Raw genomic sequence first — 17,982 nt, 5'->3', positions numbered from 1 at the left:
ATGGGAATTAAGACTAAGCGGGACTTTTAATTTTTGCAGCGGTAAAAGCTTTGAATCCTACCCAGGCAGTTAAAGTTTTCCACAAGTCGGGTAGGTGATAGTAATACGTTGCCTTCTATACATATTAATTATAGCATAATGGAGACGAAGTTATTGTAGAATTAATAAAAATAAACCGAGGCTAGCAGAAGAAGAACTGACGTTAAAACTAACTAACCTCACAGCACTTTGCATTTGACATTAATGCTGGATTAAAGCTGTAACGTTACCTAACAATGTTGTACTTTTATACGACCCTGGCAACTCTACATGCCTTTTAATAGGATAATATGTCTGTTATCAGCACAATCAAGTCTGTAAACGATCAGGCTGGGCTTTGTTTACATTATGTGTTGTGTTGTCAAGTGCTGAACTGTCGGACGGCCATAGTCTCAAACTTGGGAAACATTAACTTACCGCAGTTCTTTGTCTTAATTCTCGTGATCTGAATCAATGACCCAATTTAACATTTATTTCGATGAATGGACACTCGTTTTTGTTGCGCCATTGTACATAAACATGAAACAATAACACGCTATGTTGTGGTTAATGTTCTCCGTCACTGTCATCGATTCTGTTGTGACCTATTCGGTCATGTGACACCCCAGTTATTGTGGGTTTATTTTATTATTTTTGACAGGTTGATAAAGACAGAAGCTTGTTCTCAGTCAGTCTGCAGCTTCGTTATGGCTGTTGGAGAGCTCTGTCTAATTGATAAGGATATTTCAAGGTGAGTTTAACTCATTCTACTTCAGATTTAGACTATCAATACTGGATTGTATTTTAAGTACAGTAGTGTTTGATGGTGACTTCACTGAAGATATTTATTTTTAGTCTACTAGAGGTCCATCTGAATCCCAGCATTTCATCCTTGAATCTTCACTGCAATCGCCTCACTAAGATTGAGGGCTTGGCGACAGCTTGGTACATAAGACATCTAGACCTGTCATCCAATCACATCTGTCGTATAGAAGGATTAGCTTCCCTGTCCTCTCTGCGCACCCTAAACCTGTCCTGCAACTTAATTTCTAAAGTAGAAGGTAAAGCTCACACTTTTGGAGGCAGAAAATATTAAGAATGTTTTTTTAGCATTGTAGTATAATTTTTTTTGTTGTAAAACAATGTTCTAAAAAATGGTCAAATGAAATTGTGTCTGATTTGTCAATATATGGATTTATTTCAGGACTTAATGGACTAACAAACCTCACAAGACTGAATTTGGCCTACAATCAAATAAATGACCTAACTGGTTGGTTAGATTGCATTTCCATCAAATATTCCTGAGTAGTTTGTTTTAGCTCTCTGAATAATTGGACATTTAAGATAAGAAATGCACACTGCCATTCAGAAGTTTGGGGTTGGTAAGATTTTTTAAATGTTTTTGAAAGAAGTCTCTTATGGTCACCATTATGCTCATAGTTTTTTGTATTATCCAATATACAATAAAACGGTGAAATACTTTATCATTGCAATTAAAAAAAATTGAATATACTTTTCTAATATGATTTATATATTTTACACTGTAATTTATTCTTATGATGGCAAAGCTTTATTTTCAACAGCCTTTACTCAGTCTCACACGATCCTTCAAAAATCATTCTAATATGTTGAATTTGTGCTCATTTAAATGTTTTATACTAATAATGTTGAAAACAGTGGTTCTTCTTAATATTTTAGTGAAAACCATGAAGCATTTTTTCAGGACTTTTTCAGGATTTTTTTTTTTCAGAATTGATTTGATCTTTTTTTTTTTTTACCGATGTTAAAGTCACTTTTGAACAACTTAATGCATCCCTGCTGAATAAAAGTACCTTAATAAGAAAATTTTACTGATCCTAAATTTTTGAACAACAGTTGTGTAGATCACAATTAGACAACTGTGTAGTCATTCTCTGCTCTGTGCTTTTAGGTCTTTTGTATCTCCATGGAGCGGAATACAAACTAAAGTACCTGCAGCTCCACAGCAATCGTTTGGAGAGTATGAACCACCTGCTGCAGTGCATGGTGGGACTGCAGAATCTGAAAGATGTTACTCTTAGCAAGGACGGTGCACAGAATCCAATCTGCTCGCTGCCAGGTTTGTTGGAAAAGTCCTCCTGACATGTAATGAAATGTGGTGAAAGGTCTGAAATAGTGAAAAAGGAAAGAAAAAGAAAAAACAAGATTTACTAACAGCTTGTGCCGCCAGCGCAAACCCTCTTTTGGTGTTAAAAAATGACTAAAGGACTTACTTCAGGATTTACTAAAGACACAGTTGTTTTTGCGACTGACCTTATTGCATATGTATTTGTAGGAGTTTCCCTTTCAGACACAAAATTTACATGAGGAGAGTATTTAAATGAATCACGCGAATAGATTTACTAAGGATTGCACTTGTCAGTTTACTGGTATTTGTGCCATTGTTTACCGTCAAAAAAAAGCAGGGCCTAAACCAGACGCTAATTTGCGTCATTATTGAAATGATCCAGCTGCGTCTGTGTTCTTTAATTTGCGTGTCGTAAGATAACGTGCAGAACTTTACACTCTCATCAACGCTTTTTTGGAATTGCGCTCTTATGTTAATTTGCCCTGTTTAGTCAATCTGGCCCCTAGTATCACTGGTATGTTCTTTCTATGTTTTAGGCTACAGGGAAATGGTTCTTCAATCTGTACATCAAGTCACCACACTAGATGGAGTAGATCGCCTTGGAAACACATCTCCTTTAGCAGAGGACAGTCCCATGGATGTTCCTGGTCTTGAGGACTTTCTTGAGTTTCTAATTTCATCAGACACTAGTGTTAATGGAGAACTGGTAAAATAGTTGTACCATACTTTTTGATTAGCTTTTTAATTAGCTAACCCTAACTTATATATTTATCTGAGGTGGTAGTGAGACACATGCTTATGTTCAGAGTGTTTCTTTATTATGAAGGCAAAGTCAGATGCTCCTCTCACTACTCCACGGATTGATGAAGTCCTGACCCAGTTTCGGAAACGAGGGGGAAAACCAACTGCGGAAAATCAAGAAAATGAGCAGCGAATTAAAAAACTAGAGCAGCAGGTTTCCCATCTAATCCAGAAGGTACATTGTGTAAAAATTGATTATTACATTTCAGTTATCATTATTATCAGTATTTTCTTTAAAAAGATTTAGCAATCTTTTTTTATGAATGATAATTTAAAGCAAAAAGTACAAATTCTACATTTGTACTTAGATCCCTACAGGGGCTGGCTTTAACACCAACAGTTCTGTACCTTCTGTGGTACATAAAGCTAAAAGAGACACAGATCAGACATCAGAGAGCGAATGTGACAGTGGAAAAGAGAACCAACGGCTTTCCAGAATCCTGTCTCATCCCAGAGGCTCTGCTGGGAAAAAACTGTCTAAGGACACCAAACCCAAACAATCTGAAAGGTGAAGTGACTTGTACACATATATATATATATATATACAGTGTATATGTGCACTTGGTCTCAAACTGAATTTCGAGTGTTTTTTGAGAATTTAGACTTCAGTTGCACAAATACTTATCATTACAGTTTACTGGATTTGATTAATAGTGTAATAATGTTTACTTCAGCACAGGCCTTGAATTGTGTTTTGAGAGGCTGTTCAAAATATTTACTTGCTGCATTCTTTACCCAATACAAAAAGACTGGATGGCGCATCTAACAAAGGCTTTGCAGTAGTCCAGTAATCGGGGCAGTTTATAAATTGTCCTTGCTCCTCCCACTTAAAATTGCTTGTACACAAGAATGATTACACTGTCACAAAGTTCATTTAGCTTCATCAAAACGTAAACTTCAATTATCACAGAACTAGAGAGAGCTACTATTGATGAGTTACAGCAATAATATTTGAATACATACAACAATGCATCCTTATGTTCATTTAAATTATTTATATTTACATAGTTCTATATTTAATGTAAAAAAAAAATATTACATATTTAATATTTTCCATAAGTTCTACTATCAACCTACTATCTCTCACTAGTCCGAAATGAATTTTGTTTCCATTGCAGTGTGACAAATACACAGAAGCAGAAGTCGACGAAGCTGGCTGTTGGTGCCCGTAGGAGGACATCAGTCCAGAGCTCTGGGTCTGTTGAAACCATAGAGTCTGTAAAAAACAAAATCATCAAAGCAAGTCCTAGCAAAAGCTCAACTCAACCTCAAGAGGAAACCTACAGGGTATGCAAACTGCACTGCTCAGGTCCAGCATATTTTTTATTTATTAAGCTACTGTAGATGTAAAAAGAGTAAAGCGCTTGTGTTTTTACATGCAGGCAATAGTGGAAGAGCGAGACCAGGAGCGGGAGCGGCGCTGGAAGGCAGAGCAGGCTGCAAAGAGACTTACCGAACAGGTCAAGAACCTGCAGACTCAAGCCAGCGAGGAAAAGGACCTACAGAGTTTGGCCTTACACACCACAGACAGGTGAGGACAAACAGTTCTCTGTTAAAATGGATAGTTTCACTCTGTCTCTTCATGTTTATGCCTTTGAATGTGAATGAAATGTGAATGCAAATTGAGCAGCCCAATTAAGAGTTTTACTGCCGACAGTCAAAGTTATTTTTTATTTATTATTTTTTTCTTTTACCAATGAACACAATTAGCTGCAACACCTATTATCTCACTCATATAAACATTCTCTCCCATCAAGGACATTTCAGCCGTCCAAGTGTTTGCAGAGAATGTTTGGCTTGATGTATTGCACCTAATTGGTGTCAGCTCCAGCTGAAATGTTGGATCTGAATACACTTGAGTATAATTAAATGTTATTAGAAGTTTCCAGAGACACCACTGCAGGCCCTGATGTATGAAGCTCTGCCATCCCACCTGCACAGCAGTTTCTGTGGCATGATGATGGCCCTGATATTGTGCTCCAATATTACAGCCCACGCGCTCCCCCTGGTAATAAATCGTAATTATAATGGAGATTAAAGTTATGGTGACAGGCACATGTCTGCTGCAGATCATCAATCAATCCTAATTACCAGCCTTGCAGCTTTCTGCTGCTAATGATTGTCACTTCACTGTCCAGTATCTGTTTTGTTAACTCTTTATCTGCTGAGTGTGTGTAAATGATAGTGTGATATTTTAAATGTCATCAAACAGAAGTTTTAATGTGTAATTCACTTTTTGCTATAGTGCAGTGTGTCGGAGCTGTGGCCTAGTGGGTAATGGCGACATGTTGCACCTTGGTGCTAATGCAGATGTGTGTTTGAATCCGGTTGAAATCGATTTTTGATTCATATCCCAATCCTGTTGCCCATTCTTTTCCAGATCACTTTCAGTCATCTCTGTAATGTCCTATCAATAAACTTTGTCAATAACTCCATTTAATTAATTTAATAGAATTTTAATAAAAATTTGATACACTTTGATACATCATTTGATAGACCGTTCAAAATTAGTAATGTCAATATTAAAAAATGGTATTAATATAATGAATACTTTTATTTGGCAAGGTTGCACTTAAGCATTTGTCTATTTAAATCCTTTTTTTTTTTTTTTGGCCAGGCAGTGTAAATTACAAAACACATACATCAAACATACATCAAATAAATGCAGCCTCAGTGAGCATAAGAGACTTCTTTCAAAAACATAAAAAAAATCTTACCAACCGCAAATGTATGAATGGTGGTGTACATGAATGCATGGTGAAACATAATGATTATTCAAAAATATTGTGAGAAATGAGATCTGTCTTTTTCCTTTAGGCTGAAGGAGTTGTTGTTAAAAGAGCGCTCTGATCGGGCAGGATTGCAGACTCGTTTGCAGGAGTTGGAGGAGAGGTACAGGTCAACGTTACAACAGCTGGAGCAGGTGCACAACAGGGAAGATCAACACAAGAGGGCGCTGCACAGTCTGAAGGACAGCATGACCCAAGCAGAGGCTCTTAGGGAACAACAGCGTGCAGAAGAGGTAGAGTAACATTTGCAGCTCATAGATGTGTCCAAAATCCAAATTCAGTAGTGACAGATCCATAGCATAAACTGAGTGCTCCAATATAGTGTATGATCTACAAGGTTCAAGAGTTGACTTGGTTCATGTCTGAACCATGAATCCAGTCTTCATTGACCTAACAAGAACTGTTCCTACTTACTAGAATGACACTGAAATACTAGCCATGTAAAGAGCAATTTTTGTGGGATGGTTAAAGAAGCAGCTCCCAAATAAATATATAGGCATTTGGCTGAATTGCAAACATGTTCCAATTTCTTTTTGACATTTTGAATCCTTTGAATTGAGAGGAACATTTTTTACCTGACCTTTTGCATGTGTTTGAATGGCTACCATTGGAAAGCTGCTTGAAGTACCACTTGAGCAGAAAAACACTCTTCAAAACCTGCTATATGACCTGCTATATTATTTCAGATGAAGAGGACTCAGGAGGTAGGGAATAAAGCATCCGCCTTAAAAAGGGAAGTTGAAATTCTCCGCGCATCAGCACGACAGCACAAAGAGAAGCTGCAGCATTTGCATGAACTTTTGGCCTCCAGAGAGGAGATGCACAGGTAAACAAGCACCACATGGAATTGTGTCCATGATCATTTTCTTAGTCGTAGTAAGAGTGACTGTCTGAAAATTGTTTCGTTTACAAAACAGGAAATTTCAACTGTTTCATCTTGCACCTGTTTTGACTGTTTAACTTTGTGGGACAGGAAAGAGCTTGCAACCCGACTGCTTCCTGGTGGGACTGAGTTTAAGGAGGCTGTAGACAAAGAGGTGGCAGCGACAGAGCAGAGATTTGCCCAGAAACAGGCTGAATTGGAACAGAAGATCACTGATTCTAGAAGACAGTATGCTGCTCTAGAGGATGAATTTCGCATTGCTCTCACCATTGAGTCAAAGCGTTTCTCAGAGGTAAATCTAAATTTGAGGTAACATTTTTTGTCCGAATAGTCTTATTAGAATAAAAAAAATATATATATTTTGTGACATTACATTTTATTTTGAATTGATTCTAAATTTGAAGTCACTGGGGAGAACATGTAAATGTACTGTTATTTAGAATTAGCTTTCATTTTTCAGCTTTCAGCCTCTTTTCTCGCGACCCTACAGAGGACAAGCTGTTTGCAGAATGGATTTAATCTTTAGTAATGTTGTTGCATTTGTCATTTGTATTAGTGTGTGTGTGTGTTCCTGGTAAACCATATGTAATGGGGACAACATTTTTGGACCTCATGAGGAAAACAGCTTTTTTTGAAAATGTAAAAATGCAGAAAGTTTTGTAATGGATAGGTTTAGAGTCAGGGGATAGAATATACAGTTTTTTATATACAGTATAAAAATCATTATGTCTATGGAAAGTCCCCATAAAACATGGAAACCCAACGTGTGTGTGTGTGATCTCAAGGTCAAGGAAGGGTTTGATCTGGTGTCTGCTGAACTCTTAGAAGTGAAGTCAAGCCTCAGCCAGTCTCAGCAGAAAGAGAAGCAGTCAGCCTCTCTGGTGCAGGAACTCACAGCTATGGTAAAAGAGCAGAAAACACGAATTACTGAGATACTCAAAGCCAAAAAAGAAGCTGCCATTGAATTCAAGGTAAGAAAGACCAAATATTTTTTTTAAATATGTTATTGATTTTGTTTTTCTTCATAGAAATCGACATCATTATCATGTACGCATACATGTCTAGAAATGTAGCCAGGTGTTTGTTTTTTTATTATCGAATGGTTGTGATTTTAATCAGTTCTTAAGAAGTGCCTCATAAATTACATTATGCTCTGTTTTGCATGTTAGGCCCGTGTGCAGTCATTGGAATCCAGGTTAGAGGATGATAAACGACTTAACCTACAGGTGGAGCTACTGAAGAAGGACAAATCCAAGCTGATCTCCCAGCTAACTGCTCAAGAGTCTGTCATAGATGGACTACGGGCAGAGAGGAAGATCTGGGGCCAGGAACTTGCACAGCAAGGCACAGTACATTCGTAACTTTAAGAAAACATGATGCAGATAGTCTTTTGTATTTGAACTAAGTTTTGTGTTTGTCCTTTTGCTTAGGGGCATCCTTAGCACAGGACCGTGGTCGACTGGAGGCCAGAATTGAGGTTTTGTTTACCGAACTGGAATCGCACAAGAAGCAGAATGAGAGAGACAATGATGCACTCAGGATTAAAGCTAAGATTGTTGATGACCAGACAGAGACAATTCGTAAACTAAAAGAGGTGAAGTCCTACTCACTCACAAAACTATAATCTAAGATATAAATTAAGGCTGTCAATTGATTATAATCTTTTTTGATTAATACATTATTACAATTGCATGATGTCTTTATTAATTAATCAATCATATTATCCACCAATATGCCATGAGTGCCATTTTTATAAGACAACATTTGAAGTTAAACAGTACAACTTTTCAAAATGCTTCTCAATATCTTTAATTGGTCCTGTGGTAAGACATTCCTTTTATCACAAAATCTACACTACCGTTTAAAAGTTTAGGGTCTGTAAGTTTTTCTGAATGTTTTTGAAAGCACTCTCTATTTCAAGATATGTCAGTGCAATTTGTTTTGAGTTAAAACAATCTCAATAATGCATTTTAGTCAGGGACTAGGCTCACCCAAAGGGATAGTTCACCCAAAAATGAAAATTGTCATCATTTACTCCCATCATGTTGTTCCAAATCTGTATGAGTTTCTTTCTTTTGTTGAACACAAATGAAGATCTTTTTTCCAAATGAATGGAGCGGTTCAGTCCAAATTTTCTGAAGAGACTCGATCGCATTATATTATGAACAGATTGAATTTAGGCTTTTATTCTCATATAAACATTGATCAGCGAACATAGACAGAAGAAAACTCAAACAAACCTGCTTGACGTGCGAGAACAAACCTCTTGCAGAAGCTCAAACGTGCTGCGTAACAGGAGAATGAACCTAATTTGGTTCTCGCACTTCAAGCGAACATGCTTTATCTTCCGTTTACCACAACTGATGTGTGAGTTGATAAATGTTTATATGTGAATACAAAGCAAAAATTGGATAAGACACATGCCTTTGGTGTGAGAGACCCAGGTTCGAATCCACTGTGAGACACCAATGTGTCCCTGAGCAAGACACTTAACCCCTAGTTGCTCCAGAGGCGTGCGACCTCTGACATATATAGAAATTGTAAGTCACTTTGGATAAAAGCGTCAGCTAAATGAATAAATGTAAATGTAGTTTTACGATCTCTTTATGAACTTTTTGAAGCTTCCAAGTGTCAGTTGCGTTGCTGTCTAAGGAGGGACAGAAATCGCTCAGATTACATCAAAAGATTTTAATTTGTTTTCCAAAAATGAATAGGCTTACAGGTTTGGAACGACAAGAGGGTAATTAATGACAGAATTTTCATTTTTGGGTGAACTATCCCTTTAAGCCTTGTCTGTGAAACCGGGGGTATATACATTATCATACCCCAAACTTTTGAACGGTAGTGTAATTTAGTGCTAATTTAATGCATTAAATACAAAAAATAGTCTGATGAGCAAAATCTAATGTATAATATTGCCAGTTTTCATCACCTGACTCATTTTTTTCGGACATATTGCTTCTAGGCATTGCTGGAACGAGATGAGCAGATCCGTAGACTCCGTGACGAGAGTGTGCAGGACCAGCGAAAGCTGAAGCAGCAGATGGAGGAGGAAATGGCCTCTGCAGTGGAGCTCAGAGACACAGTAGAGCAGCTCAGTCTCAGGAAGGAGGAGCTGAAACAACAGCTCCTTGATAAGGAGGTGGAGCTTGATGAGGTTAAAGAGACATACAGGTACGGAATAATAATAATCACCAATATGTTATGATTCCAAGCTGTAACCCTGACTTATTGCGCAATACAGTGTGTTGTTGTTGTTGTTTTAAAGGCTGGCTGCTGATGTCTGTTGCACTCCATCACACAGATATAATCCTTTAAATTCAACAGCTATCCAAAATACACTACTGTATTAAACTTTTGCAGGACCTCAAGTAAGAAATGGCAGGAAAAGGCTGAACTGTTGAACAGGCTCGAGAGCCAGGTGAAGCGAATGAAGGACGGTTTTGATTCCAAAGAGAGAACGCTGTTGGAGGAAAAGGAAAAAGCATCACAAGCACACACGTATGAGATGGGCAGCAGGTCCTAATTTGGCCAATGTAGTATAGATTTGATACATTTAAAACTGATTTATTGATTTATTAGAGCGGCAGTGGAGAAGCTTCACTCTGTTGACGATGCCTTCCGTAGACAACTGGAGACTCTACAAGCTTCCCATCAGGCGGAACTACTTCATCTTGCGAATGACAAACAGAAACAGATAGAAAAGGCCAATCAGAAGGTATTACTGCCACTGTAACAAGTTATCATTTCAGTATTGATTTATGTATTGATTCATCGTATTTGCATTCATATGGCTAGTGTTGTCACGTTCAGACAAACTGTTTGACTAAAATGAGCAGATGTAGAATGAGTTGTTTTTAATTATGTCCTAATGAATGACTGATGCTTGAACAGCACTCTTTCTTTAGTCCAAATTTCTTTTTCTGTAACCACAGGTGCTCCAGGTGGAGGAGGAAATGCGCCAGCTGCTTGAGGAAACTGAGAGTAATAAAAGGGTAATGGAGGAGAAAATGAGACGCCTCACACAAGTGCTGAAAGACTTCTGACCTCCTACCATTACAAACCAAAAGACAAAATGCTTGAAGATGCCTTATGTCTTATATAAGAAGACTTATGTCACGTATGTCCCTAAGTTTGACTGCCAACATGAACATATCCTGAAATTATTGTACTTATGAGAGTCCAGCCTACTGTGTTTAACTATTTTTGGCTTTGTTTCACATACATAAATACTAAATGGCTGTGAACTGACTGTAACTGTGCATTTTGTTTTCTTTTAATGATAAAACATTAATAATATTATATTTGTGTGTGTGTGTGTGTATATATATATATATATATATATATATATATACACTACCGTTCAAAAGTTTGGGGTCGGTACGATTTTAAATACTTTTAAAAGAATTCTCTTCTGCTAACCATGGCTGCGCTTATTTGATTAAAAATACAACAAAAATCAGTTATAGTAGTAAATATTATTCCAGTGTAAATCAGCTGTTTTCTGTGTGAATATATAGTAAAGTGTAATTTATTCCTGTGATCAAAGCTGAATTTTCAGCATCACCAGCAGTGTCAGTGTCTTCAGTGTCAAATGATCCTTCACAAATCAGTATAATATGAGGATTTGATGCTCAAGAAACATTTATTATTATTATCAATGTTGAAACAGTTGTTGGTCTGTCAGTTGTACAGTTTTTTTTTTTTTTTTTTTTTAGGATTCTTTGATGAATAGGAAGTTCAAAAGAACAGCATTTGTTTGAAATAAAATCTTTTGTAACATTATAAATGTCTTTACTGTCCTTGCTAAATAAAAGTATTGATTTCTTTCCTCCAAAAAATAAAAATAAAATTCTCACTGACCCCAAACTTTTGAACGGTAGTGTATACCGGTATATACACTTTTTTTGTAAAGCTGTTGTTCCTTCAACATACAGCATCATAAAATGCACTTTTAATATAACATCGCCTTTTTATTTACTTTTCTGTTTAAATTGTAATTAAATTCTAAACTCGTTGTTATTCCGTATTCGGTGTTTTTGTGTGTGTGTGTGTGTGTGTGTGTGTGTGTGTGTGAGAATAACTACATTTTGAAACATTTTATTGGCACGAACCTCTGGAACGCTCAAGTGGAGACGTTGTCATAGTAACAGTAATCCTACGTCATTTCCTCTCATTTAAAAACCCCCGAGCCATCAGTAGTAGAAGTGTAGCCTGAGGTAAATAAGTGCAAGAGATGATTGTTGCTCCCCCTCACCGTCACCAGCTAAACTGAGGTCGACCTCCATACCTCTAAACGGGACAAAGAGGGTGTTTTTGAATTACACCGGGCGTTTGGATGGTATGGCTGAGTCGAACAGCGCGAGTTTTCCTCACACGACACCGAACGGGTCCAGTCGCCATGAGAAGAGTTTGGGTCTCCTCACAGTCAAGTTCGTTACTCTGCTTCAAGAGGCCAAAGATGGAGTGCTCGATCTCAAAGTGGTGGGTTAAAATACAATTAGCTACGAGTGGCAGAATGAATGAACGAAGTAATGAATGAAAGTAATTAAATTGCACAAAGAAACTTTAACGTTACCTGAGTGGACCTTCGCCGAGTTTTGAGGCTCTTATATAGGTAACTTAATTACTAAGTGTTTGGCTCATAGTTAATTAAAAGTGCTTAAGAGCGAACAGAAATGGCGTGTTATTGTGTCAGAGGGACTTTTGAACAGAAACCCGTGGGATTCTCGCAGCAGGTGTTTGTTACCTGACGCTTGAGGCAGCAGAGACTGTGAATTCATTGGAGACAGTATTTTTTAGTTTTTTTTTGTTTAATCACCTGCTACTTTCCGCTAAAATGGTAGAAAATAGGGCCGTAAACTCTTATAAAAAATTCAACCAATGGGAGTTGCTTTTAAATAATTATTTAAATAAAAGGTTTTAATAAAATAAAAATAAAAAACTATTTATAGTTAAATTCTAAATCCATTTAGCACTAGTTTGGGATCCTATGTTAGTGTGTTGATATTGATAGAATTTTTCGTGCGTTAAAATGTTAAAACAATTTTAATGTATATTTTTATACATTTGAGTTACAGGGCTGCTTGATTGCAGAATTATGTAAAAAATAATGAAAATGAGTTATTTCTGGGGTCCCAATTTTAAAGAATTTTCCTTTTTTTGTAAATTTTTTGCGGTAACGGTGTATTGTTGTTATTGTTATTATTTGGTACTTAATTGCCAAAAGCCTAGTTTTTAATTATTATTTGTTTTATTAGTTCAGTTATTTTTAAAATACATGAGCATTTGTGTCTCTTCTTTTAAAAATATAATGGACCAAAGTCTGTAGTATTCATATAATGTACCTTTTGTTACTTTCCGTCATATTACCATCAACCATCATACAAGGACAGATGGGGTCAGTTTGACCAGCTCTAGTACACCTGCCCATATTTATCATAATGGCACTCGTACTCCTCTGATAACAGTTGAGAGCTTCTGTGATATCCCAACAACCCGAGCTGTTGTTATTTGTTGTTACAAGCTGTAAATTACATTTGGTCCCCTAAATAGCCATTTCCTCTCTTCTGATTGGACAGTCTCTGATAATTACATTGTGATTTTTCATAGGCTGCAGACAGTTTGGCAGTCAAACAGAAGAGGAGAATCTACGACATCACCAATGTTCTGGAAGGTATTGGGCTCATTGAAAAAAAGACCAAAAACACGATTCAGTGGAAGTGAGTACAAAGATTAAGAAAGTTATCAAATGTTGATTTGTACTGACACTATATTTATCTAAATAACTTTCCTTATGTGATTATACTGTAAATGTATTTTGTGATGTGTGCATTCTTTGCACCATGCATGCTCAGTGTGATATACTTCCATTGCGTAATTCTCTAATGCAGTTGCTTTATCTCAATTAGGGGGGAGAGTTCAGGCTGCCAGCCTCAGGAAGTTCTCGAGCAGGTGGAAGTTCTCAAGGCAAATATTGCTGATCTGGAGATTCAAGAGAGAGAGCTGGACATGCAGAAAGCGTGTCTGCAACAAAGCATCAAGCACCTGAATGAAGACTCCTCCAGCTGCAGATATCCTTACTGTCAGTGTATGAGCCAGAAATAGTTGCTTTTTTCTTTTTCCTTATTCTCGTCTGACATTATTCCATTTTTGGGTGGTTCCCCAGGTAATTAACAGTCCCAGAAAACGCCATTGTCAGAGGAGTGCACATAATTGCATGTTGAATGCTATCCTTCCTTGTTGGGTATTTGAGTGGCCCTAGTCCAGTTTTTCCAGTCTCTAGTATACTGCGGTTCATGCTAGAGTTTCATAACCCTCACCCCACCAGTTATTCCTCTTTGGATTACACTTGCCGTGGTTTATGTACAGTTCAGCCATCTCAAAACGTACATTGTCATGGTACGAAGCCCCTAAGGGGGCATGATTATGGAAAAAATATAGGAGGAATATTTTTTTACATTAATTTATTTTACGTTTGCTTTCAAAACTTTTGTGTTCTCTCAGAAATATTGCCTTCCTCTGAGAAAATCTGTGTCAGAGAATTTTCTTTGAAATGTACAAAAGGATTGGAGTTACAGTGCATTACCCCATTGGTATATGTTCCTTAGAATTGCATACATACAGCTATGTGACGCATGAGGACATATGTGATGCGTTTGGTGGGGATACTCTTCTAGCTGTCATGGCACCATCAGGGACACAACTGGAGGTCCCAGTGCCGGAGATGGTATGTTACACTAACCTTGAGCATAATTTATCTTTATTGAAAACAGTTTGAGTGTGAAAGTGGAAAAATGTTAAATAAAACATTTTTGTTTTGTACATTTATATGAAAAAGATGTTAATTTGCTCTTTTGTGTGTGATTTTTGTCTGTATATTAATCTCCATGCCTTTTTTGTTGACTCAGGGCCACAATGGTCAGAAGAAATACCAGGTGAACTTGCGAAGTCACACGGCTCCCATCCAGGTGATGCTGATAAACAGAGAGACGAGCTGCTCCAAGCCTGTTGTTGTCTCCGTTCCACCTCTAGACGACATTTCTGCCATGCCGACTCCTCCTAGTACTCCAGCAGGGCTGCAGAGATTCCCCATCTCCTCAGCCGATCTCTGTGATCTGAAGCGTGGGCCGCTCAAAAGCCCCGCTGCAGAGCACCAACTCACTCCGTCCTCCACGTCCCCCGATATGCACATGGGTACTGCTTTCATACTGGCCCCATTCCTTACTACATGATTGATATTTATAGCACCAGTCATTGGATTGTAAAAAAAATACATATTTAACAATGAAAAAATTACATGCATCACCTTTAAATATATGTGAGAATATATATAATATATATTTCCATTAAAAAACCTCTTATGCTTGCTAAGGCTGCATTTAATGATCAAATATACATTAAAAACAGTAATTTGTGAAATATTACAATTTAAAAGATTTCTATTTTAATATATTTTCAAATGTAATTCATTCATTATATTATATATTTCTTGTATTATATCAGCATCACTACTCCAGTCTCCATGTTATCAATGTTGAACTTAAACTGCTATATATTTTCAGGATTCTCGGATGAATAGGAAGTTCAAAAGAACACTTTGAACTGAATAAAATAATTAATTTCTCTAAAAAAAAACCTTTAAAAAAACTTTTGAATTGTAGTGTATATGAGAAATTTTATACAGTATTTTAATGATTGATTTCAGTTACAATTTCTACCTCTTTTCTACCCTTTTTATTTTTATTTTATTTTTTATAAAGAATGCCACCCTGAGTCTCCTGCCAGTCAGTGTTTGCTGATGCAGGGCTCTCTAGGTGGAGCTGAAGAACAGCAGAGGGACATGGGTGGTCAGGATCTGCAGTCCATGCTGGAAGAAATGAGGGATGAGAGAGAAGGTAACATGGATGCCATTATACCAACAAACAAACAAAAAAGATAGTGTGATATTTTTGTATTTTTAAGTGAACTTCAAGGAGATGCATCTCTTACACTTGCCTTTTTTCCTTTTCCTCCAGGTGTTTCTAACCTCATTGATGAACTGATGTCTTCAGATGGTAAGTTCTTAAAAAATATTTTCCAACCATTTATTTGTGTCAGTGTTTGCCTTCTGCACAGCCCCCTTGTGGCCACACAGAACAGCTTCCTTGGTTATATTTGTTCTGACTTGAAGCAGTTCACTGCTGACCTTATCAATTAATCATGTAGCTAGCAGTGCATATAAATCTTTTTAATATGTTCTGATTCCTGACAAAACAGCTGAGTGACGGTTCTTCTCAAGGCTTCTTTCTCCTATGCTTGCCAGTTTTTCTTTATCACTTTTGCCTTTGGCTTGTTGTGTTACGGCATTAATCCCTGTTATGCAGTCACGAGAGCGCTGTTATGCACAACCTTTTGTGACATCGATAATAAGAAATGCTTAAGCACTAAATTAGCATATACAAATGATTTCTGAAGGATCATGTGACACTGAAGACTGGAGTAATGATGCTGGAAATTCAGCTTTGCCATCACAGGAATAAATTACATTTTAAAATGTATTAAAATAGAAAACAGTTGTTTAAAATTACTGTTTATAATGTATATCAATAAATGCAGCCTTGGTGGGCATAAGATAGTTTCCAAAATTTTGATATTTTTATTTGTGTACTTTTATTGATAATTTTTTTTTTTTTTTTTTTTTTGTAAATATAGGATGAACTCAATCTGCTCTGTGATAACTTTTTTTTATTATTTTTTTATGTGTTTACCACTGTAGTTTTCCCCTTGCTAAGACTTTCACCTAACCCTGGTGTGGATTACAATTTCAACCTTGATGACAACGAGGGAGTCTGTGACCTTTTTGATGTGCAGATTCTTAATTATTAAAGCATGATTCATGCCACACCGGTCGACACTTGCTTTCATAGGACAAAAGCAAAGGTAATGAGCCCCCCCCCCCCCCCCCCCCTCACTGCCAACGGCTGCATTCCTGCCTCAGTGCCTGCTCCTTGAACCTTGGCTTGCACTCAGTTTCACATTCATTTACATTTCATCCTTAGCTTAGGGTTGCAAGTCTTTAACAGCTTTATCCTGTCTGCCTTCAACCATGACTAATATTTAAGAGGAAGAGAGAAGAAAAGAAACTCCTCCCACCTAAACTTTAGACACTTGTGTGTCTATTGTGATTTTGTTTGATATAGTCGTTAGTTTGTTTTCAGTTTTGTGACTTCATTCATTGTTCCTGATGAGTGATGGTGTAATTCATAAAGGTAATTGGAGGGCAGTTTAAATGTAATCGGAGAAATTAAAACCACCCAAACATGACACGTTGTTGGAACATGTGCCTTAAGATCATCTTTTTGTTCTTTGTTTTTGCCCTTTCTGTGCCACCCTGTCTTATTGTTGTTCATGATACTTTATAAAGGGTTCTAACTTTATCTTCTTAGCACATATTGTAAGCAGGAGCTCTACAATGTGACATGAAAATGTATAATATAATTTAACAGCTCACACAAAGACATTTGAGTGGCTTGATTATTTGTCTAACTATTTAATCACAACACTAATTATTTGTATGTTGGTTAGTTTTGTAGTCTATTGATAGAAACACTGACACTCAACTGTGCGTATTTATATTGGAGTTTACTTGTACTGGAGTTTTTTTTATTTGTCTTTGTAACTGACTGTCATGTTGGAATATTACTATGTTGTTCACCTTGTTGTGAAATGCTAATTAGATTTTTTTTTTTTAATATATATTGTAATCCTATTGCAAATTGCAATCCTACCTAATTTAAAAGGGGAATTAATATAATTTGTACTGTGGTGTTCTTGGTTTAGAGGACATAAAGATGTTAAACTGCCTTGGATAATCTTTGTTTATACATTCCACAAGATTGTGCCTTATGCAGTTTTTTTTCTATTATTGTAAGTAACTTTATTTTCTCTGTATAGGTTTTCTAATCAAGAGCAATGTTTTTGTTCTGTTGCACTTTTTTAACCAAAGTTTTATATATGTAAAATATATATATATATAAAAAACACTTGCTTTTGCTCAAGTATTGTGATCATTTATGTTTTGTATGGAATCTCGTCTTGGAAAAGAAATGTATTTGTTTGTAACACTGCAATATAACACACATAAAGCATTATTTTGGGTTGTCAAAATCTATCCATCAATTCCTCTTTTACCTTATTTTCAGTAGATCCCTCAATCTTTTCCCCTTTCTCTTTCTTTTACTAAAATTTTCACATACAGCATTGGTAATTTTAGCAACAGTTTTTTAAAATGAAGACTCAACTTACAGAAAATGTAATGCTCTTTTTAAATAGACCAAAGATTGTGGCCATAACGAACCAGAAAAGTCTAGTAAAGTACAGTTTAACCATATAAAGCCAACTGG

General features: G+C 36.7%; 2 protein-coding genes across 2 annotated transcripts; both read left to right on the top strand.

Annotated features, from left to right (window-relative positions):
• Nucleotides 1-8: 8 nt before the first annotated feature.
• Nucleotides 9-10,902, top strand: lrrcc1 (leucine rich repeat and coiled-coil centrosomal protein 1). The gene is made up of 20 exons (XM_056267520.1): nt 9-90; nt 680-769; nt 874-1,079; nt 1,223-1,288; nt 1,949-2,116; nt 2,662-2,831; nt 2,952-3,101; nt 3,235-3,434; nt 4,045-4,213; nt 4,309-4,457; nt 5,744-5,948; nt 6,402-6,541; nt 6,689-6,890; nt 7,384-7,569; nt 7,768-7,942; nt 8,029-8,192; nt 9,564-9,772; nt 9,962-10,099; nt 10,181-10,316; nt 10,534-10,902. The coding sequence occupies exons 2-20, from the start codon at nt 726-728 to the stop codon at nt 10,642-10,644; spliced, it is 2,988 nt and encodes a 995-aa protein (XP_056123495.1). The 5' UTR covers nt 9-90; nt 680-725; the 3' UTR covers nt 10,645-10,902.
• An 842-nt stretch (nt 10,903-11,744) lies between these two features.
• e2f5 (E2F transcription factor 5) lies at nt 11,745-16,708 on the top strand. The gene is made up of 8 exons (XM_056267585.1): nt 11,745-12,082; nt 13,211-13,320; nt 13,510-13,671; nt 14,219-14,327; nt 14,509-14,794; nt 15,361-15,495; nt 15,616-15,654; nt 16,356-16,708. The coding sequence occupies exons 1-8, from the start codon at nt 11,942-11,944 to the stop codon at nt 16,463-16,465; spliced, it is 1,092 nt and encodes a 363-aa protein (XP_056123560.1). The 5' UTR covers nt 11,745-11,941; the 3' UTR covers nt 16,466-16,708.
• Nucleotides 16,709-17,982: the final 1,274 nt, after the last annotated feature.

The sequence above is a fragment of the Rhinichthys klamathensis genome, unplaced genomic scaffold, assembly GCF_029890125.1.
Source record: "Rhinichthys klamathensis goyatoka isolate OS25496 unplaced genomic scaffold, OSU_Roscu_1.1 h1tg000261l_1, whole genome shotgun sequence".
NCBI classification, from domain to species: domain Eukaryota; kingdom Metazoa; phylum Chordata; class Actinopteri; order Cypriniformes; family Leuciscidae; genus Rhinichthys; species Rhinichthys klamathensis.
Note: the sequence above shows the minus strand (reverse complement) of the source record. Positions and strands in the feature narration are given on the sequence as shown.

Bases quoted from the DNA above. Each gene is read 5' to 3' on its own strand.
- e2f5 (XM_056267585.1), top strand. From the start codon at position 11,942: ATGGCTGAGTCGAACAGCGCGAGTTTTCCTCACACGACACCGAACGGG. The intron at 13,321-13,509 runs GTGAGTACAAAG...TATCTCAATTAG, and splicing joins AAAAACACGATTCAGTGGAA to GGGGGAGAGTTCAGGCTGCC. The intron at 15,655-16,355 runs GTAAGTTCTTAA...TTACCACTGTAG, and splicing joins TGAACTGATGTCTTCAGATG to TTTTCCCCTTGCTAAGACTT.
- lrrcc1 (XM_056267520.1), top strand. From the start codon at position 726: ATGGCTGTTGGAGAGCTCTGTCTAATTGATAAGGATATTTCAAG. The intron at 1,080-1,222 runs GTAAAGCTCACA...GATTTATTTCAG, and splicing joins CTTAATTTCTAAAGTAGAAG to GACTTAATGGACTAACAAAC. The intron at 2,832-2,951 runs GTAAAATAGTTG...TTTATTATGAAG, and splicing joins CTAGTGTTAATGGAGAACTG to GCAAAGTCAGATGCTCCTCT.